The sequence below is a fragment of the Falco biarmicus genome, chromosome 3 (assembly GCF_023638135.1).
Source record: "Falco biarmicus isolate bFalBia1 chromosome 3, bFalBia1.pri, whole genome shotgun sequence".
In the NCBI taxonomy this organism is placed as follows: Eukaryota; Metazoa; Chordata; class Aves; order Falconiformes; family Falconidae; genus Falco; species Falco biarmicus.
This window is the reverse complement of record NC_079290.1, coordinates 95,954,926-95,978,183: the sequence shown is the minus strand read 5'-3', so window position 1 is coordinate 95,978,183 and position 23,258 is coordinate 95,954,926. Positions and strand designations below refer to the sequence as shown.

The following is a 23,258-nucleotide window of genomic DNA, read 5'->3' as shown; positions in this document are numbered from 1 at the left end:
AAAAGCCCAGTTCTTAACTGCTTGCTTAATTTGCCACGAAGATACACAGCAGAGGATTTTGGAGCTGCGCTTCCGCAGGATCTAAAGATGAGGGAGAGTACGTGAGCTTGTGTCCTCACAGGCTCCCCAAGGAAGCTGAAGCACGTTTTGCCTGTGGCACTCTTGCATTATAGGCTCAAAGAGAGCTGCTGCAGTAAGATTAACTCTCCCACAAATTAACATCATCTGCCCAAGTAATTTTTGTTTAATTAAAAATGATGTACTGCCTTGCTGGAGAAGTCCCAGTGGGTCTAAACTACAAAGAAAACAGTGATTGATGAGACAAGGGCCATACTTGGAAGTCTGAGGGCGCAAGAGGATGATGATAGCGAGGGATGTTTTTAATACTGAACCTGAAGTTTATAAGGGTGCACTTGATGGTTGTCTCCAGCTAAATTTCTTGATTGCACCACGGAGCTGTTGCAGCTCCCACTTTCATCGCTGCAGCAGCTGAGAACTCCCAAGGCTCCCATGAGAGGCACTGCATTATGTGGGTCCCTTATTCCTGCTGACCTTCTAAGGCTCTCCCCATCCCCTGTCACTCCCTCATTGTACCTTCATGGGGTACCAGCCAGGTACCCCAATGGCTGCAAAGGGTTAAGGAAGGTACCCAAGGGAGGAAGGAGATTCTCCTTGTCTTCCAGATCCCTTATTGCCAAGCCAAAGAGAAGCTCCTACATTCCCTCCATTCCTTGCTCAACAGCTCCAGATGCTAGCATCCTCCTTAACTTGCAGATTACTATGCCTTAATCTCTAAAGGTATGTGAGCAGATGATGTCTCTGTCAAGAAGTTCCTGAGCGGTTTAAACTTTCATCACCTAATTTAGATCAACAAGACAGGCTGTTTCAGGTTTTTCCCCCACCTCACCCCCAACTAAGCCTTTTTCATATCAGGCCTTTGGAAGGCATCTACTAATGCTTTTATTTCCTTGTTACAATTTCATTTTCCCTGGTAAAAATTGATTATTTTTTTTTTCTTCCTCCTGAGCAAGAGAAAGAGACCTGTGAAATCATACTAAGTCAGGTTATAAAGAGGTTTGTTTGCTCAGCTTTTCCACAATGAAATTTTGCGGGGTGTCCAAAAAGATAAAGTGAGAAAATTGCACTTGCTGCTCATGTAGAGATAGGAGTTTTGTTAGAGCAGTTATGCAGGTTTTCTGAGAAATATTACATCTTTTCTCTCCATTTCTCCTTTCCCTACAGACTAGATACAGTGAAATCTTTTTCAGGGGCAATATAGTTTACCTATCCACAGCAGCATTTAGATATCCTCCAAGGTAGTTTATGGGCACCTGGTGAACAGCCTTTTGATGGTACAGCACAGAAGAGATCCCACTTTACTGTACATTGCATGAAACATTACAGCGCTGCAGCAGAGATGCCACAGGAGCTGCACTGAAGTCTGTTGGGAAGCCCAAGCTAACAGCTTGGAGTGTTATGTACTTTAATTTTAGGACCTGACCTACCTAAACAACCACTGGCATAGTTAGCGTAACGCAAGTGTGTATGTGTACCCTGCACAATTTAAGCCTGAAAGGAAAGCATTCTCCAACTGCATGTGAAGTCTGTTCTCTCTGAAATAGGACATTCTACATAGACTTGGTTGCTACAGGGACTGTTAAAACCCTAGATAAATTAAACCAAAGATTTCAGAGTCTCAGTGTAAGTGCAGACTTCTGTTGAGATGCAAAAATCAGAAGCATTAAAGCATCTATTTTCTCCAAGTTTCTGCCTGGAAATTTTTCAACAAGCTCGAATATGATTTTTTCCTGAATTCAGGTCACCTTCTGTAGAAAATCAAGACCATTTATTTGGCTGACTTGTTTCATTTTAATTCCTTGCAACCTATGAAAGGTCAGCTATGCTGTATAAAAACAAATGGCTACGTTGCCAACTACAAAATAAACTAAACATGCACATTTATAAATCATTTTACCCTCAGCAAAGTAGCTACTGATATGCTTAGCACTAGCCAATTCTTGCTACTTAGGGTAGGATCACTTTAATCCCAACTTTAAATTTATTTAGCTTAAGAGCTCTGAGTCTCAGCTACTGTCTTGCTAGTGGCAGGCATGCTAGATGGCAAACCTCATGGCAATGGCTTGCTTCGGCAAGGGGCAGACATGCCTCTACTCCCTTGGAATTGCTAGTCCTACACTTAAAAATAGCTCATTGGGATTGAAACCCTAGTAGACAAGAGAAGTGTAGGGTTATTAGTAAGAGAGGAGTCTGATGCAAAACATACTCCCTTCTTTGTCATCCTAACCTTGCAAGACTGCTTTTTACTGCTACAGCGGCAACTATCTGCTTATGCCTTTGTGAAAGAAAAGCCTAATTAAGAGGAAGCACTTCAGCACTCATCTCCTTTGTTGGAGGAAACAGTCCATCCTCCAGATTCTCCTCCTCTAGGAATCATTAAAAGCAATCCTTTGTACAAAGGAAAGCTGGAAACCTTGAAGATTTGATTTTGAGAATCTTTGCTTTGGCTTCCAGAATGATTAATCTCTTCTCAGACTTGTGACACCTGTGCCAGTGGCTTAAGTGAGCCACTCTGCCTTCTCCCATCAGCAGAAACAGCTGGTTAGCAAGCTCTGCATTTCAGCAGTTTTCAGGGTGTGGAAGGGGTTTGCGGTGAGGGCATCCTATACGCAAGCCTTCTCCTTTCCCATAGCAGTAGCTAGAGAAGGCTCTAGACACCGTTCTAAGCAGGACCAGCAGCAGTTTCTGACCTATCCATTTCTACACGCATTTGCCTGTTTTCTTTGTGCAAATTGTGGTTTGGCTGTGATACGAGTTTTACAGGCAGAGCTTAGGAACTGCTGTCAGGCAGGAATTGCCTAGCCTTAAGGAACAGTAAATCAACAGCATGCATGTTGTAAAGCTGTGCTGAGGTAACTCATCTTGTTAGCCAGAAAGGCAAAGCAAGTCAAAAAGGAGTCCTGAGGCAGGTAATTATAGTGATTAATTGATTCTGGCCAAGCAAGCTGTTGACAACAGAGCTGTATCAGCTCCTTCTATCACATAGAAATACCACCTTCTAAAACTCACCCTATAAACAAAACCGATAACAAGGGATGGTTTAAAATTAGTCTTGGTTAGCCCCAAGCTTTTATAGCTCTTCTGCAAGTCTAGTCACTGAACGGTTACACCCCTAAGTGTGAAGAGAGTCTGAGGAGCATAAAGATACAAAAGCTGTATCTTAGAATTTTTTCCTTCTTTGTGCTCTGCCTTCAAACTTACTCTCTTTTGCTGCAGCCAGCAAAGAGAAGGAGCCTTTAGACAAATCTGACATTCAGGAGACCTGGGGTTTTTATCCTTGCCAGACTGCTGCATAGTCTTGAATAGTGTTTTTGCACCTCAGCAATCTCACCTGCAAAATATGTGGGGTAATTATGAGAGGAACTTGTTCTGTACAGACTGCTTCGAGAACACCCTTTGAGAAAGATGCTGTCAAAGCACAAAGTCTCTTTTGCATCTGTGTTTAATTATTAGTTTACACATGAGCTTTAAACAGGGAAGGCTATATGTAAAAAAAGTCACTACCGTAATTTAAACACGCTTTTTCTGGTGCAGTGTTACCCCTAACTGTAAACACGCTTTTTCTGGTGCAGTGTTACCCCTAACTGTAAACACGCTTTTTCTGGTGCAGTGTTACCCCTAACTGATCTGTTGTGCACTCCCTATTATCCTGGAAATAGCATTGGCCAAAACACGCAAGGGAAACATTTCCTTGTTGAAATACAGTTTTGACAAATTCTGAAGGCTTTCTGTAGGAATCAGTAGCTTTCCAGAGAACTTTAGATCAAGGGAAATTGGCACAAAACAGAATATAAGGCTGATGCACCACAGCTGTTTGAGCAGGGAAGAGGCTGCACTGTAGGGGTTACCAGCCCTGAACTGCAGCTCTCACAAGGCATGGACTAAGCCAGGCAAATAGAGATTAATGCCAACTTGGAACATATCAGCTTTTTTGTTTGTTGTTCTGTTTGAACTAGAACTTTACAGTTCAGGAAACACTCAAGCTTTATCCACCTTTTAAAAGTGGATAAAGCAGAACAGGGAAGGAACTCATGTCCACATGTGAACATCTCTGGCCCATTTCCAAGTATAAACATGCCCTTGACAGATCAAGGGTTTCACACCCCACCATCCTGCTATCTCCACCTTTTTCAAGGGTTCACTGTGTTCAGCAGGAGGTTTGGGTAAGCCACAGCCAAGGGAACAGACCTTGTTTCCTGGTCCTTATTTTAGAGTTGTGTTGGGTGAATCCATGAGAAGTGGAGACACCACCCCACAAGCAGCACCACCCTGACAGTTCTGGCACAGACTTTAGTAGCAGGAGCCAGTTAGCCGCGTTATGACGTTTTTCCTTCCAATTAAACAAGTGCTGTCTTAGCCGGGAGGAAAAAACTGCTATATAAAACATTTGTTCTAGAAATAAGCCTGCTTTCACATTATTAACTTTTTTCTTGCCTATTTTCACATTTATGAAGTGAGACCTACATTAAGCATAGTAAGGAGTTGTGTGGCAGGTATATTTTGTCATCAGAAAGACCACAAACATATCTAGTATTCTGTAGTTTGCTGGCAAGTTGTATCTATATTACAAGATTGAATGATGTCCCCGTTTACCCTCAAGTCTGAAATACCACAGCTTCCTGTGAAATGGTTTACTCAAATGACCCAGCCAGTCATCTTACAGTCCCTCGTTTCTTCTGCTTTCACATTAGTAACAAAACATCACTTCAATGTTAAAGTGCTGAACCCACAGCAAATTTGCTGAGTGGAGCAGGGGCAGTAACACATACCTCAGCACTCAATGCTCTGTTTCACAAAGTGCACTCTAAAGGGTGAAGTTCTCTCAAATTCAATGCAAACTCAATGGTAAAAATGGCACACAGGCTTTTACTTAGGCTTGAGAGTTCCACTTGTAACTTTCTGGCTTTTCTTCTATTAATGTCACATATTTTACTGATAAAGAGCCTGTGCAGTTAATCTGTCCTCCTGATCTGATCTCTGTGAAAACCACAGAGTGAAGAAACCCTCATCCACAAGACAGAGTAAGCAGCAGTTAGTCACTGATGCTATGTGTAGAGAAGTATTTTAAGAAAAAGACTGCATTTTATTAGGCTGAGTAAACATATGAGCTCAACATTACTCCCCGTTTCTTCCTAAGCGTGGGGCTCTTTTTAATCAGTTCTATTTGTAGACCAGAGGCATGCATTTTTTTTCCCTTTAGTATCTGAAAAAAGGCAAGTCCTGCAATCTCATCCAATAACTGAGGTCCCTTGGGACACAAACCCGCCTGCACAGGGACAAGTGCAGGATCAAACCTTAGCTAAAAAAAAACTATAAAAAGAAAAATGCAATTTTATGGGCTCTTTTTGTGGTGGTTAGAAACCTAACCAGACCTTTGGTTACATCTGGAAGCCCACTAACCAAGCATTGATTTGGGGTAATCTAAGTTTCCCTGTAAGGACTAAAACCTAAACACAGCAGCATTTTACAAAAACACAAGTGGAAAACCGATTATTCAGAGAGTGAATTTCATCATAAGGAGGAAGCATGGTTTCTGGAGATAGGAAATGAATAGATGAAGACAGGTTGCTGACAGAAAACAGTTCTATTGCAATCTAAAGGCTTTACAGGTGTTCAGTGATTTTGTAGACATTTTGTTTTGGAGGAAGACTAATTAGCATCAGAATATCATCACTCCACATGTCTGGCATGAAACATCTCAATTGTTCTTTTCAAAATAGCAGTGCTAATATTTCATCCATTTTTTCAAAAAATTGAATCTAAATCTTTCTACAAAAACAGATTGTTAGAATGGAATCAAAGTGAAATGAATGTAGTTAAGTTCTTAGGAGACAGAAACATTCCATAAGAGTCCATCCCTAATCCTTAAAAGAAACTAATCTATTCCCATAGGGTCTCATCAGAACATTTTATATTCACAACCAGTCCTGACTAAGGTCTGGGGTAATTATTATATAGATGCAACAGACAGTTAAGGATGGCGTTTACATCTGTTTAAAAGGTGTCTATACCTTCCACAAACTTGCCAAAGCAAGCTATTCTAAACACCAGTTAATGGGAGCACTTGTCTGTACAGCTGCCTTGAGGAAGCCATACAAAAATGGAGCTAAAATACAGCTTGTGAGCCAGACAGCCTCTATAAATCAAATTAAGTTGAGCTTCTTCCTGATGGAAGGTTTTCTTAGCCTACTTCTCTCAGCAAGATGGTTGCCAACCTAAAGGCTTTAGGGACACTTCCATTGGTTTCTGCCCAAGTGTACCTCTGAGGACAGTCTTGTGGAACTGAAACTCTTTGGCAGTACTTTATCTCAACCATATTTATTTTTTTTTTACCCACTGGGAATTGCCAGTCACCAAAACTGGAACTGTTGACAGGGAAGGATCTGTTCTGAGAAATGTCTTAAAGGAAGAAATAAAATATTTGACAGGAAACAAGTAGTCATGGAAATACCATACTTCAGCAAATCCCAAATGAAGTTTTATTCCCCTCCAGCCCCTAGCATTCCATCTAGAAATTCAGCGTAGAAGGGAAAAAATAACTGAAATAAGATGAAGCTCCTCAAAGGAATTAAAACAAGTTGTTTGGAGTGAACAAACTGATTTATTGTTTGTGAGACCTTAGGATTTCATGTCATTCACAACAGTAAGACCACAGTGTTCTACCTGTCCCAGCACCTCACCTTCACATCCTTTTCTTCGTTTCCTCTCCTCCTTCAAACTTGCCCTAAGTTCAGGCTTCTGTCTTTGAGAAGAGAAGTCATAGTATTACTGGCATAGAAAACAAATGCGTATTTGCCAAATGGTTCTTAATGTGACAACCTTTTTAAAATGGGAAGACTAGACAGACTGGGACAGCCAAAGCAAGATGCTGCTTTAAATATTTACTACAGGCCAGACACCAAAACACTTTGAGTTTCGCCACACACTTTCATTAATTAAAACTCCAGCTCAAATTTAAGCACAGGTTTCCAGAGAATGCTTTAGCAGTTGCAGCTATTTCTCCACTAGAACTTAGCACACAATAATCTGGGGGTTTTCTTTCTCTGTAAGAGCCATCCACAGACATTTATTTCAAAGCCCATGCCTGTTCTATCACCAGTACGGTAACACAGCAGCTCTTTAGTCCTGTTGGCCGATCCATGCAGAAATGGGGATCTCACTGTCTGTCTAAATGAAGTAATTGTCACAGGGACAGCGCTGGTAAAACTCGTAACAAGAGTATTGGGCAAGTATCCTCTTTCACACTTCTCTTAGAAATCCTGATAATTTCATAATAATGGGGATATTTTGCTCATCTCTTATTCTCTTCCTCTCCTCTCAAAAATGGGAGATCCTCAGAAATGTTAGTTTGGCTCCTTTTAATCTCATTTTGTAAGCAAGAATGACTCCACCAGAAGCTAGGAAATACCCCTTCTGAGTCAGCCTTGCAATTCAAGGCCAGCCAGCACCAAGCCTGTTCCACTGAAGCAAGCAGAAACATTGCTCATAACACAACTAGCAGAAAGCCCTAGAGTTGGTACGAGAGAGAGCAGAACCAGGTCACAAAAACATCATAAAACAAAGCAAAAAAAACCCCAGTCAAGTCTTGTCAGTGACAAAGTTGTTGAGGTTTTTTGTGCCTTGTACTGCTCATTCAGTAAGGTCTGCAGAGAGACAGACCTTTGTATCTGCAGTTAGTTTGTGATCATGAACACCAGCAGCAAGCAAAAACTCGACACTATAATCCAAAGCAACATCTGATGCAAGTCAGCAGCATTCCCCTATACTTAATACAGCCCTCATGTGAATCAGAGCTTAGGTCATTTATGTAACTCCATAGATTAAAAAAAAATATTTGGAGAGACAAAATATAGGAGAAACAAAACTGAAAATTAGTGTAATTAACCTGCTTTTGTGTGCCAATTAATGGAAAAGGTCACAGCAGAAGTTAAAGAGTCAGAATTAGGCTAGTTGCAAAGCAGTTGGCTATGGCTATACCATTATCACCAGCAGCTGATGGTTTGAATCAAGGCCAGCTCATGACTTCACATTTTGTGTTTTAAATCAGTTTCACAACTTCAGCTCTACATCTTCAAGACTTACAACCCAAAACTTGCATAAATCTGGTTGAAATAATATGACTTCAAAAGGAGAAAAGTGAAACACCCATTTTCATTGTTGTCATTTGCATTACAATATCACAGGCATTTTTTAAGACTGGGCATCTACTGGTGAGGCACTACAGAGCCACATTTAAAACCTGCTCTTTAAATCCCTGAGCCTGCAATGTTAAGCATTTTTAATTTAACGCACCATGAATCAGCGACATCTGGACACGCTTTAGCCCTAAGAGCTTGTTCACTTTCAGGAGAAAAGCAGATCTTTGTAAGCATAGGAGAAAATAAGCAGGTGTATCTTGAAAGCAAGATCAGGAAATAAATCAGTTCTGTATCAGGGTAGTAATTGTCACATTTCCTTTTCTTCACGTATCTGAATCTTCTTCTCAGAAAATTCACTGGGGAACACCCAAAGGCAAGTGGTAGTATCACTGTGTGTGTTCATACCACGTTTCTTTCCACCACACAGAGGTGATAACTCACTCAACCCAGGAAAGAAAATGCAGTCATTTCTGCTGATTTCCTCTTACCTTGCAGAAATGTTTGGGCTCATTGCTAGACACAACTCACAGTGGCAGCTACAAGCCTGGTGCGTTAGAAGAAATGCCTCTACAAGCTTCTTCCCCGCTCTTTCAGCCTGTGAGCTTTGATCGAAAGCTCCTCAATGGTTCAGTTGTGGCAGAAAATATTCCAATGTGACAGTTTATAGTGGCCCAATGTTGATACGTTATTTAGGTTAAAGCATTACCATTTCATAATCCTAAGACCTAGATCAGCCTACAAATACATTTATGAGTGAATATCCGTAACACATGTGAGAATGAAACCCCAACCTTTACTCACTGACAGCTGAAAAACACATTGTGTGTCATCATATATAGAAAATAAAGAAGCTGGGGCTACTGCATCATAAGAGCGTTTTTGCTCTTTTTTTACAGTAAGCAGTACCAAGTGATACAATAGGTATTACTGTCAGAAAATTCATTATCAGTTATTGGGAATCTTAACGCAGCTTGCAAAAGACAGAGGACACCCTACGTGCTCTCTGTAAAAAGGACAGGGTTTTAGCCAGCTAGCTAGGTTCTTTCAAATACCCAGATTACCTTAGAAACTCCGTTCTTTAACACAACCTTCTTGCTGTTCAACTTTGCCACAGGGACTTTCCCAAAGAAAAATGATTTAAGGAGACATACCTGGCTTTCTTAAATACATACAGCAAAACAGAATGGCCAAGAGGCAGCTCACAGCCTGATTTTGCATTGTTCAGTGGCTCCTGCCACTGCCTTCCAAAGGACTGGGAGTTCAAGAGAGCAGGAATTACATTCTTCCCCTTAATTCCTCTCTCTTACAATTTCCCCATATTTTCTTTAACTATTTGATTTTTCTTACAAGCCTAAGAAAGCCCAGGTAGCTGTTACATATCCACCCAAGAGGCTTAGGAACAGGATTTCAACCACTAGAGCTTTGTATTAAACTTACAGAAATACTTCACAACAGAAAACAAACATGCTCTTTTTCCCTTTACTTACATTTTGAGTCATTTTTCCCCACATTCAGGGTTTACTAGCAGCCCCATTTTATACCCCACCACTTGGCCTCCTCCAGGGCAGGACCCTTCCCAGGGTAAGGTACAGCTGGTTTTAATAGATACGGGGCTGACAGCTGAGATTAGCAGCAGCTGGTGGCAATAGCTCACCAACTGCTGAGAGTTACCATGGGGTGAAGAGGGGAGCATAATGGGAGGAGATATATTTTAATACAATTCTTCATCCAGATTTAAAATGAATACGTGAAATTTCACCTCACGTGCCTCTTCTTTTCTACCTCCAAAAAGAACTGATCTATTTTAAAAGTCGTCAGCAGACATTCTTGGGGTTAAGAGACTGTGCTGGGAAATAGCAAGCTGCCCTTTTCAGCTCCCCTGTGTGCCTGTGGTTTGGGTGAGGTGAGGTGTTGCGGAGGTGCAGCAAACCTCAGCTTCAGTTCTCCCACCTCCCACCATCATTCTGCATCTCAGGTATTGCTGCTTATGGGAACAGTCCAAATTCTGCCCTCCACGGTGCTGCTATGAATTCAGAGTAACTCTGTTGGCTTCAGTAGGTTTATTTGCTATTTTTCCTTGTTAAACAATGTAAACTACGCTGCTGTGCGTCTGCCGTAAGCATGAGAACTGTTTTATTGCTGCCTGGGTTAGGAATGTTCTCTATTGCAGCCTAACATCCATTTTAATCCTGGAAGGAATAGAATGAGTTGGGGTTTTTTTCCTTGTATTTAAGGAAGAGGGATTTAATGAACCACAGGACTGGATGTTTTGCAAAGTACATGCACATTCAGCTCTTTTTCTTGGTTAGTAACATGCCATTGGCATGGAAAAGACCCAAGTAATTGCTTTTGGAAGAGTATGGTCTTTAGCAAGAACAGAACAAACTTTCTGCACAGTTGTCTTTCTTTTGCGGTACTGGGAGTTTGAAGTAGGCTCATTACATGTTTTGCCAGAGCCAAACCAGGTCCCGGTTAGTTACTCTGCATGGATTAAGTGGTTAACAATGTTTTGAGAATGTTCGGCTAGATAATTTGTGGGAACACCATCTGTTTCCCTTAACGCGTAAACAAGGAAAATTGCTGGTTTGAAATGCAGGATTATTTAAACTTAGATGACCACAGGCATTCTTAAAAGAGAACAGGTAAAAGGAGGAAAAATCTTCGCAAGGCCTGAAGTTCAGTGACATTTGTTAGGAAATAAACTCTGAAGTACCAGATAGAGCTTCTATCCCTGTTCCAGAAGTGAGAGAAGAGGACCTTTTCTTTTGCAGCCACCTCCTTCCTTCTGAAGTCCATCTTCAAAATTAAACCGCCATCAAACATTCAAAGCCATAAAAAATGGTCGAACAATGCACTGAAAGGGCTGAGCATCTCATTCAGAAGCAGCAAGTTCATTCAATGTGTTTATGGATGAAGATCCAAAATCAAAAGTTACTTCTGAAAATACTGGGTTTGGTACTTCTCTTAATTCACCTACTCTGCTACCTCCCTCTTCCTCATGCAGAAGCAGCAGTGCAGCCACATGTCCTGGCTCACATGACCTATGAGGAGACATGAGACATGTCTTGGAGACATGAGAATCAGAACAAAGCTCCACAGTTTCACTTTGTGAAGTAGCGTGGATATTGTTTGAATTACTGTTACACAACGTTCGCTCAGGATAGGTTTTGGCGATGAGCTGCTGCTGTTCTGAATGGACTAGGAACAAGCAGTTCACAGGCACGTTTAACCTAGTGAGGAGTGTTGGAAGAGGAGTAGAGGTACAGCAGGAAATGTTCTGGTACTCACTGCAGACCAGATCAGCATTTGCAGATTTTATGTGAAATCGCTCAGAACATGTTGTTACTAGATAATAATCCTCCACACAGGGAAATATACCTGAGTCACTGGGAGGAAAAATTGTCTTTCATGTTAACAACAGCTTGGTTGTTGCTGGGTTTCTTAAAGTTGTATTTTCTGTCTTCTGTATAGCTTTTTCACAAGCCTAAAAAGGAGCCGACATAGAAGCCTCTGATGCATTTTTATTTGGAAAATAAATGCCACCTTAAGTAGAGTGCACCGCTAAGCACAGCGCTGCAGGCAGCTCAGGTCTCCTGCCTGCAGTCACCCTACAGGCAGGCTGTACCCATGAATACCCAGAATCAGGCACGTCGTGGTTTAGCCTCTCGCTTCCTTTGACAACAGCCAGAAGCACTCAGGGCAGGGGGTTGTTTCACCTAAATAAAGGAGTGACTCTGCCTGGCCGCTCCTTGGGGTTAGTCAAGTATGGGAAAGAGAGCAAGTGTCAAGATACGTGATAGCAGAAGCCCTGCAGCTCTGGGTGAGACGGGCCGCCTTCATCTGGCCGGTCTGGCTTTAGTGGAGTTATTCAGGATTGTATAATGGCACAGTATATAAGCAGCCCTGCAGTACTGTAAACCTTTCCTATATCATCTGGTGTGTCAGTCTCTTGTGAAAAATGGGAAAGGTCTCTAAGGATGAGCTACAAGAATAATCACAGCTGCATGATACTCCTGTACGCAGAGCGAGGGAGGATCTCTCTGTAAATACTGAGCACGAGCGTAGCTTCTCCACATGTGTTCTGGTCTCCACAGCGTAAGGATATCATCTGCTTTGCCAGCAGAGCTTCTTTTTACAAAAGCGAAACACCGTGTTTACCTGTAACAACCACAGCAAGTGCTTTTACTTGTGTGTGCTTAGGAATGTGATTTAGTGGTGGGTTTGGCAGTGTTAGATTTAGGGTTGGCTCGATGATCTTCAAGGTCCTTTCCAACCTTCTGTGATTCTATGCCTTATTCCCTGCGCTGCTCAGCTGAGCTCCCTTTTTTATATTGGAAGCCTGTGACTTTTCTTTGAGTTTGCTCGTGGCAATTAATTCTCTGAGCAAGGAGAGGGTGGTGGTGTCTTGTATCCTGAACGCGCTTAGGGATGAGATGGGTAGGACAGTTAGGGCTGAGCCTGTGGAAAGGCGCTTCTCTAAAGTGCTGTGCAAACCTCGGAGAACTGAGGTGCCATAAAGCTGCTGCAGAGGTGCCATACGTTGCCTCCATGGGCAGGACTGCAAGAAGCATCACACATCTGAGGCCTGGAAGAGATGTGGTCAAATTTTATTCCTGCTCTGGGTTTACGATAAGAGTTCAGCTTCTGAAGCAGACCACAGCTGAGCAAGGGTTTATAAAAATTTCAGACCAAGGGACCAATACCTGCCTTTTGGAGCCTGCCTCCTGCTTTGTTCTGCTAGGCAGTGGGGAAAGCAGAGCCAAACTGCAGGGGTGCAACTGGTGGGGGGGTCTCTGGCTGCCTGCCATGGACAGACTGGTTTTTTTTCCTCTGGAGCGGTCAAGCAGTTTCCCGGCATATTAGCAAGCAGCCTAGTGCCACAGTGTTCACAGTAGCAGAAGGGATCACAGAGACGGGCTACCCAGGAAACAGCCCTGCGTGTTTACTGTGCATTGGCTGTTCTCCCGCAGGAGCATTTTTAAACACCCAGTGACTCATCATTAAAGCAACACTATGATGGTAATTTTGAAGTCCCTGGAAGTCTGAGTAAACATTGCCTAAAACCAAATCTTTCTGTTCCTGGCTTGGGTGGAAAGCGTTTGACTGGCAGCACCCAACTGAAAGAAAAAAGGGGGAAAAAAAAAAAGGGGGGGGGGCAAAAAATAGACAGCTAGTCTGATCACCAGCCCTCACCGGCAGAAAAAGCATGAGGAAGCAATGTTGATCCAGGTTAGCAGTTTCTCAGGCAAACAAAATAATCCCAGTATTACATGAGAGTGGCCTGGGAGGAGTAATGTCTGGAGCGATCCATTATGGGAAGCTTCTTCCAGTAATTTAAGGGAGAACTTTCTGAAAGTTGTGTCTGTAGGTACCTTTTACAGTGCAGTAGGTGACTCGGTGGGAGAGAACAGTCTGTCATAAATTCGATACCTTTTTAGATTCTTTTTAAGCAACTCTTGTATGTAAGCCCTATTAACTGCACACCCAATTCAGCAGGAGTTCTCTCATGGGCAGCGAAGTGACCCAGCACTGGAGACCATAGAGCTTCCAGTTCCTTCCTCTGATGCTAATTCAAGGAAAAGCAGCTGCAAAACCCACTGGTTCCCCGCCTGCCAGGCTGAATGGCCTTCCTTCGCCTGGGGCAGTGGCCACACCGCCTTGGGCTGCTCCCAGTCGGTCAGGCGTGTACTGCATACTGGTACGGCAGTCACCCCAGGGGGAAAATCCAGTGGTTGTTTCGTGGCACAGGGAGAGAGATTACACAGCAATATTTGGTACAAGAAGGAAAGCCTGTGTTGTTACCATAGCGGAGAGGGGGTAGCAGGTTAGCATCAGGGGCTTTCCCTGCAGACCTCAGTCAAGCAAAGCTCCCTGTGGAATCTGACCGGGATACTAGCATTCCTTACAGCAAAAACTTACAGGATCTTTACTGAGCATTTGGGCAGAAACTCTGTTGTATGTCATACATACATTTCCAAAGACAGTTAGGGAGCTGTCATACAGAATTCTCCCCATATGAGTACAGAGCTACATCTTGTACAGGCCTCTGTAATTTGACATTTTATGCCTTTGTGTTACAGTATTTCTATTTTTTTGTTAGAGCTAAATAGCACCAGCAGAGGTTAAGATGTCAGCATTTCCACTGTAAACCCAGCTCTTTCTTGAGGTTAGGTAACATTTGTTTTATACCACACTATACTGAAATTCTGCCATGCAGATGCTGTCCAAGACACGAGGCATTTTACCAAGGTTTATTTGAAGTCATTATGGTAGTTAATGGTGTAGAAAATGTCAAAAAATGAAAATTCTAAGTTAGTTTTTTTTTTTCTTTCACAGGCTGTTCTTGCATTATATACTTCCAAGAATGGCTTAATGTTTCCTATCTCTTAGCCACTAATATAGGCGAACCAAACAGAGAGGAAAGCTGAACGTCCCGCTTTGGAAGGGTTAAGCATAGCTTTTCTATGTAAAGAATTCCCAGAGCCACAGCTCACACCCAGTTATCCAGGATGTTGTGCTATGGAGCACAGTAGCACAAGACACCCTGCCAGAGTAGGTGGGAAGTACCTCCCAGAGCCTGAACGTAGTATTTTAAGCCTCTGCCAGTAAGTGGGGACACTCCACCTCAGCAGGATCAGCGTGTATGTCGGGTGGTGTAACCGTCAGCTGTCAGCTTGTGTGGTCTGTGCTCAGTGGGAGGAAGGGACCAAACTCCCGTAGCCCTGCTGGAGAACCTGTGCTTGACAAACAGAAGATGCTGTAGCACTAGCAAGCAGCCATGTCAGAACATGGTCTAAAAGGAAAAGATGGTGCATTTGTAGCTACTAACAGTCACTTGGTGGTGTTCAACTGTCAGAAGTGCATGTAGACTTGTGTTACTAACGTTGCCACGTAAAGAGTGAATGTTAATAGCACTAGATTGTTTATACCCTGTGCAGTTACAGAGAGAATACGCCAACATCCTCAGAGACTTAGTTTCCTCTTTTCTTTTATCGCACAGGTAATAACTCCAGTCAGGTCAGGACAAGGTTATGTTTATGAATTCCCTTCCAAATACCAGAAGGATACCTACGATATCCCCCCTGTTCGCCCTCTCCAAGGGGTAAGTACCAATAAAACTGCCAGCAGCACTGACAGGGCACAGAAGGTGATGAATGTCTACTGGAAGTTTATGAGCAAAGCAAATTCTCTCATTTCAGAGGGAAAATATGTTTTAATTAGATGCTGTGGCTTATTCACAGAGCGCAGAAGTATTTCAAAGTTGTATTTGATGTTGACTAAGATTTGGCAGCACACCAAACGCAAAAGTCCCATTTGTTTTCTGTGTTTTGATCAAAGACTGTATCTAAACAGAATAAACTTGCTCCCTGGGAACAATCTTTTTTTCCCCCTTACTTTGTTGTTGCATAGTTGACAGTAATTTACTCAGTAAGGGTAAAATTATCGCCTAGATGAACAGCTACTATGCAGGGAGTTATTTTCACCACATGTCTACTGCACCATGTCACTGAACTTAAATACATCTTTGTTCTGGGGAACACCCTTAGCATTCAGTCCCCAAGACCACAGACATCTAAATGCTTGCAGGACCTATAACCCAACGATCCTGCATCTCTCCACGGCTCTTTGAAAGAGCAGCTCCTTTAGAGGATAACGTTGAAGCTCAGTAGTACATAACACAGGCTGACACCGAATGGCCAGAACTGTTGGGAAGTCTGGCTTAAGAGACATTCAGACGGTGGCCTTAGACTACATGCAGAACCCACTGTAACGTTGGACACGCCACCAAACGGGATGCTTGAAACATCTGACAGCTGTACTCTCTGCTAGTGAGACAGCTCACACTGCACCTGATAAAGCAGATAGGTGATGCTGACAAGGGCAGCCTTAGTTTCAGAGTTTAGTGCGTACTAGTACAAGCTTATTCCTCAGCCCCTCTGATCTCTGTCACTAAGGGTGTGATTCGTTCTGGTAACGTGACTATACTGCTCCCCTGTTCACCCCAACAGGTATGTATAATAGACTGGCCTTGATTTAACTGTCAGGACGGAAGTCAGCCATGACTTCATCTCTCCAGCTTGCTGTCCACACAGTTGCCCAGAGCGGGCCCAGCAAAGTGCATTTCCTCCTAACTGTCCAAAATCCCAGGCCAATCCCAGCAGCTCTCCCATACGAAACAAAGTTGAAGAGTTCTGATCATCTTTGAGCTGTATGAGAGGAAACACAGAAACCAGGAAAACTCACCTGAGACCAGACCTTTCCTGAGGTGACTTGTCTGTATCAATTTATTCTTTCTTTAGATATATGACATTCCCCCTGCATCGGTTAAGGGGCCTGCGCTTCCAGTTCCCATGGGCGAAGCAAAAGCTTTAGGAGTCTATGACATACCACCCGCCAAAGGGGTAAGTATTACGCTGTTTCCACAAGATCCTGTATTTTCATGTCTGACCAAAGACATATTTAAACAAGAGTTCATACGTGATCCTGACGGAAAAGGAGATTCAGTACTTTAAAGATTTCCTTGGTTTTTTAAACCGTTAAAACTGGTAAAGTGATGCACTGCATCGAAGTTATTAATGTTATGGAGTGTGAATTGATAATTAGACCTATATTCTCTTTGTGGCAGCGTGCTGTCTTTGGATTTTGCTACTTTTAAAAATTTGCATCAAGATGAATGCTAAAAAGTGAGATTCTGAAAGTGATGCTCCGTCAGACGCAGGATAAGTAGCTGACTCCATGAAAGTCAATGGCAGGTCATCCACCCCAGCATTTTATAGGCCATGTGGAAGATGTAAAATATTTTTTGTTCTAGCCAGTTTCATGGTTTGCTTTCTGTGATGCAGGTCTATGCTACACCTCCATCTGCATGCCGAGATGATACAGGCCTGAGGGAAAATTTGCAGGATTTTTCGTCTCCAGTTGGCCACAGTGTAAGACAAGAAGGAGTATATGATATTCCTCCTCCCATCACCAAAGCAACTGGGAAAGAACTTAATAAATTTTCTCCTGAGAGTGTTTTATTGCCAGATGGAGTGCCACAGAAACAGAATGTTTATGACATCCCTGTGAACCATCAAAACCATTTTCTTGGACAGCAAATTGCACCTCAAAAAGATGTTTATGATACCCCAAGAGGAGTTGCATTCCCAGGACAACAGACAGGACTCAGCGAAAGTCTCATCCCAGAAGGAAGAGAAGGTGTATATGACGTGCCACCACCAGTCCTCCAAGACACTAAAGGCTTACAGGATGTGACTGATGGGATAAACAGGTTGTCTTTCTCCAGCACAGGAAGCACAAGGAGTAATATGTCCACATCTTCAACAACATCAAAAGACTCTTCTTTCTCAGCATCAACTGCACAGGACAAAAGACTAATCCTTGACCCAGACACTGCTATAGAGAGGCTTTATCGCCTCCAGCAGATGGTGGAGACAGCTGTCAGTAACCTTATGGCCTTCATTACAGCAGACTGGCGGTCTTATGGATATATGGAGAAACACATCAATGAAATTCACACTGCTGTGGATAAGGTTGAGCAGTCACTGTTGGAGTACCTCCAGTTTGCGAAAGGATCAGCAGCCAATGCTTCCTGCCTATCTGAGTTCAGCCTTCTTAACAAAATGAGAAGGGAAGTGCAAAGGTTGGAGGACTCTCACCAGATCCTTACCCAAACCAGTCACGACTTGAACAGCTACAACTGGTCTTTGAACGTTCTAGCTGTCAACAGACTGCAGAACAAGTGTGATGACCTGGATCGGTTTGTTATGGTGGCAAGGACAGTCCCGGATGATGCCAAGCAACTGACCACTACCATCAGCATCAACGCAGAGGTGCTCTTCAAACAGGCGTTGAGTAGCTCACGTTTCAAAAACATACCAGAGAATATCATGAACGCTCCTGACTATCTATATGACAATCCTCACATGCAGCGTCATGGAGAAAAAGCACAGAACCACTGCAGTTCCCTTCCTCCGCTCCTGAGTAAGGGTCAGCACCCTCCCAGTACCACCAGTGAGAGCTCAGAAAAGAGCTGGATGGACGACTACGATTATGTTCACCTGCAGGTAGGTAAACCCAACACCTTGTTCTGCACAAGGCCACGTAAGAGTTGTCTGGTTTTTGCAGAAGCTGTTTTCAGGGAAGCAAGCAGCAATTAGATTGCCGCACTAATACGTATTACATTCAAGAGTAATTCCACCGGGGTGATATATATATATATATATATATATATATATAGCCTTATATATATAATATATATAAAAATAGCAGTAGCCTTTTGCTGTGCCACACTATCCTTTTCTTCTCCATACTCTTAGTGGTGCACTACCAGTGAAAAAGCCGATGCAAAGCAGCCTGTTATTTGACCTATGAGATGTCATTTAGTGGGTTTGATTTAACACGGTGTCTTACGTTATGCAAAACAGGGGAAAGAAGAGTTTGAAAGGCAACAGAGGGAGCTGCTGGAGAAAGAAAATATCATCAAGCAAAGCAAAATGGAGCTAGAGCACCATCAGGTATGTTTGCTCAGGTGCAGTAATCACATTAATATGCAGTGTTGCTTGCACGTAAGGAGTATTTGTCAAGTAAAGCAGGAGGGGCCCTTCCCTTAGCAGTGTGCAACTGCTAGCATCATGGCTGTGAGGTGTGTGTGAGCGCCAGCACACACAGTTGTCCCAGGTGCTAGATGATGAAGATGACAGGTATTAGGTCTTGGCTAAACAGCAGCTCCAGGTTAGTTTCTTTCCAAGTGGGATTTATACCAGTCAGGCTCCACCATTAATGGATTTATGACTGCGAAGGACAAAGCCGCATACTGTCATGCTCCAAATGGGAAATGATAAGCATCAAAATTTTAGCACCTTCCTGGCACCATGTGTGCCGTGATTGCTTATGCCAAAGAAACCCTCGGTATTTGCTGCAGAGCAGCTATTCCGAAGATCAGCATCTCTGCCCTGTTCATTTCCTTGTTGCCACTCCATACCTGAGCAGAAGCCTAGCCACAGCTGTCAGTGTTTAGAGTGACACCTCTTGTGGCAGAAATAAGCCTTTCCCTTGCAAACAATTTCCAACCCTCTCAACTTCAGAAGGTAATTATTTTTTATACAATGCACCATTGTGGTGGGCCCGGCGCGTACATATAAGAAAAAGCAGTTTCTGTCTCCAAAAGTTTACCACAGAGGGGAAACAGACTTCTGCAGTGTCTCACAGTGGGCCAGTCACAAAGCCAGCGTGAGAACTTGGCCTTCCCGACCTGCAGTTCAGTGCCTTAATCACTGGGCCACACTGAATACACGCGCCCCCTGCACGTTTGTTCGGTAAACAGTGATACCATTAATTAAATATCGTGCTTAACATCACTTTAAATGCTAAAAAAAAAATAGGTCATATAAGATGGAGGGCTGTCACTGTGCCCTCATTAATTCTTCAATATGTTGTTGCCATATTGCATGGCAGAAAATTGTACGAGCAATGTGGAGGTGAGAGTTAAAGGTTTGTCATCTCAAAATCCCACGGAGATGGCAGCTTTTTAAAGATTGTGTAGGAGTCACTGCCACTTGGCTCCATCTCTCTCATTTGTGATTTCAGAATATTCCAAATGAGCAACAGCCTGTAAATTCAAACAGCCTGTAAATTCAGGAGGCTGGTTGGTTGTTTTTTTAGTTGGTTTCTTTTTGTTGAAATGCAAATAAAGTATTTTAGATGGTTTTCCCTTCTGAACTCTATGTATTTGGATTTATGGTAACCAAAGCACTTCAGTGCCCCTCACTCTCCAAAAATAAAAGATCTTAGAAAACATACTTCTTATTTAGCATAAGGTCAAGCTGGGATGCCCAGGGCTGTCCTGAGGCGTAAGGTGAAATCGTAACACATAACAACGTCTTAGGAGAATGCTCTTTGAAGAGAGCCTTTTCATTTGCCTTTCAGATCAATCAGTTCCAACGTCTGGAGCAAGAGATCACAAAGCCAGTAGAGAATGACATCTCAAAATGGAAACCACCTCAAGGTCTCCAGACTGCAAACAGCACTGCCACCTCCCGTGACAGCCAGCTGCTTTTATTCTATTCTGACCAGTGCGAGACTCACTTCAACTCCCTCCTAAACGCCATTGACGCCTTCTTCAGTTGCGTCAATGCTTCTCAGCCCCCCCGAATCTTCGTGGCTCACAGCAAATTTGTCATTTTGAGCGCTCACAAACTTGTGTTCATTGGGGACATGCTTATGAGGCAAGTGACAACTCAGGACATACGTAACAAAGTGATGAACTCCAGCAACCAGCTGTGTGAACTGCTGAAGAGCGTTGTTCTGGCTACCAAGGTGGCTGCCTTGCATTACCCCAACACCGCAGCCCTACAGAAGATGGTGGACCGAGTCACAGAGATGTCTCGTCACGCACAGTTGTTCAAACTCTCGCTGGTCCAAATGGCATCCTCATGAAACCCAGTGGAATCCAATCCATGAGCAGCAAAGCAGACAAACTGGAGCTATTTTTATGTAAATGTTATCATTTTTTTTTTTTTTAATGAAAAATTTTAAATACATTCTTACGCGTTAGAGAATCTAATGAAATCAGGGATTTGGGAATATATCTGGTTCTGTATTATGTTTCTAATACACATTTAGGTTTGTATACACTGCATATATGTATATGTTGCTACATTCCTTAAAACATCAATTAAGCACCTTAAAAACTACGCGTCGGGTAAGCAGCGCCTATCTTTTTGTATATACTGCCCGTTTCCTCAGTATATTTGTTAACTGGATGCTGCACTCTTCTTTCATTCCATCTTGATTTTGGCACATGAACTTGGTTGTGAAACCTTCTTGTAGCAATCCATGAAGCAAGTGTGATGGTTCTCATAGAACTCCATTCTCTTCTTAGAAATTACTTTCTATAGGTTAATTCCATGAGATTTAACTCTCCTCTTGATGTTGCTTTATTATGTACAGCATTTGACCATTCTGACTAGCGTATATGCACAACTGCAAGCAGCAACACATCAAGCAAGGCATACAGCATTTGGGAGAACAGCGTTTTTAGGATATATAAGAAGTAGAGCCTTCTGAGGAGGAAGGCAAAATCGTATGTATTTAATATCTGATGGCATTCAAACTTTGCTATTTCTAGTAACTGTGCAACGTGGGATTTCAAAATGTGGATGAATTCCCAGCAATGTAAATTCATACGTGTTTACCTTGTATGTCTTTGCATCAGCAATTAAATTTAACAGTGAGGCTGGAAAGCCTTATTGTTCATGGACTCAGAGTTCTCCTGAGAGCATCCCAGGATCCACTGGGCTCGTCTTTGAGGCTGCAGATGAGCAGTGTCTTAGAATACCAGTCCCTTCCAGAGGGATAAACATGCACATGGTAATTCATATGGAAAGAAGACAGCTTAATTTGAAATAACAGATAACTTAAACATCTCTAGGCATATACAAAATTTAATGAAGAAATAGCACTTATTCTTCTAGGACATTCGTGGGAATTAATTGTATCTGTTGCAGTTCTGACTTCCATTCAATTATTGGGCTTTTTTTCCAAATTCTGTTGCATAGGTGCTGGTCCTTCTGCACTACACTGTTGTGAAAAATGACCTCCTGTTTTAATGGGGCCATTCCATCACTAAGTACACACAATCCTACCCAGTAATTTTCAATTTAGACCCTTAAAAACTGTTATCAGAGCAGTAGACTGCTTTAGAAATTTCACACGTGCTGGCTGCTCCAAAACACATAAGCTTATTTGTCGCGGTTGCTTTTTGCAAACTCCCTAAAAATAAGTCACAGAACACCATTTGCCTGGGGTCCTCAGACTAAAATCCACGCCTCAAAGTGAGCGATGGCTAAGGCAAATTTTGGGCGATTCTGGTGTTTTTAAAGCAGAAACACTAGCGTCCTTGTGTAATTCGAGGTAGTCCCACACTGATGTGTCCCGAGCGTTTGCATCAGCAAGCGGATCACTGGTAAATACCCAGTTATGAGATCAACAGCACCCAGAAAATAGGCACTCCTGCCTGACCGCTCACCTTCCCAGTTAGTGTCCACGCACATGCCTCATTGAAATGGGATTTGTCGTCTTGGATAACAAAACCATTTCAGCAGCACGTGAAATCTTGCAGCCTTAATGTATTGTCCCAGAGTGAAGGTGGCTCATGGCTGCCATAATATCGCTTCCAGAGTTCCAGAATGTTCCTGGAAGGGCAGCAGGAGCCAGCACAACCTCAGCTGGCCCAGAATGGGCTCCAGGGCTTGGCTCTGGCGTAACACCCCGAAAGGGCAGTTACACTATCGTAACCAACAGCCAGTTGCTGAAAAGCAATCCAAGCAAACCTCTTTTGTGCTAGTGTTGTTTGGGATTCTGTCAGGATCCCTTGTCCATTTTTTTTCACCGTGTATTCTTAGAAAGCAAGAAGGTGTTTCGAAGCTTAGCGGTTACGTTGATAGTTTGTGCTTTCAAAAGGAGAACCTTTATTGCAAGCTTGTATTACAGTTTGTTATCTTGTAGAGAGTCATTTTAAAATTATTAAATTACTAGCTTTTTTTATATAAAAAAAGGCAGCACTGGGTCTTGTTTTTTCTTGTTTTCAGAGTCCTCTAAGCATGTTAAAAGGAAATATTGTTGCTGCTTGCCAATACTATCAAAAACATTCTAAAATTAGGAGTTTGCTTTCTTTCCATCTTTTCACTAATCAGTGCTTCTAAGTGTGAAGTGAGAACCTGAGGGTATAAAACAAGGGGAAGGACAGTTTCTCTGCCTCTCCAGAAGAAGCCGGTGAAGCTTTTATGCAACTCAGCTACATAAGGCATCAAGCCCAAAATACGGCCGTTGGTGCCTACGGTGCGTGGGGTCACGCTCCTGCCCCACTCCCGGTGTCTGTTCCTGCTGCATGAGCTGCATCCGGAACCGGCTCAGCGTGGTCCTCGGGGTGAACGGCAGGTCCTCTCAATGCAAACCCAGGATGAGGGGGGGTGGCAGGACACAGGTGTGACTGTCCACCCATTCTGCCCTGTTCCCCCTCTCCAGCATTTACTGGTGAAG

At 42.9% G+C, this 23,258-nt stretch overlaps 1 protein-coding gene across 4 annotated transcripts in view; it reads left to right on the top strand.

Annotated features, from left to right (window-relative positions):
• Nucleotides 1-22,878, top strand: part of NEDD9 (neural precursor cell expressed, developmentally down-regulated 9) — a 107,146-nt gene extending 84,268 nt beyond the window's left edge. For all 4 annotated transcript variants that reach the window (XM_056330480.1, XM_056330479.1, XM_056330481.1 and 1 more), the window contains 5 exons: nucleotides 15,217-15,318; nucleotides 16,517-16,618; nucleotides 17,060-18,283; nucleotides 18,644-18,733; nucleotides 20,145-22,878. In XM_056330480.1, the coding sequence (XP_056186455.1) occupies nucleotides 15,217-15,318; nucleotides 16,517-16,618; nucleotides 17,060-18,283; nucleotides 18,644-18,733; nucleotides 20,145-20,654 (2,028 nt within the window). In that variant the 3' untranslated portion in view covers nucleotides 20,655-22,878. The remainder of the gene's footprint in view (nucleotides 1-15,216; nucleotides 15,319-16,516; nucleotides 16,619-17,059; nucleotides 18,284-18,643; nucleotides 18,734-20,144) is intronic.
• The last annotated feature ends 380 nt before the right edge of the window (nucleotides 22,879-23,258 follow it).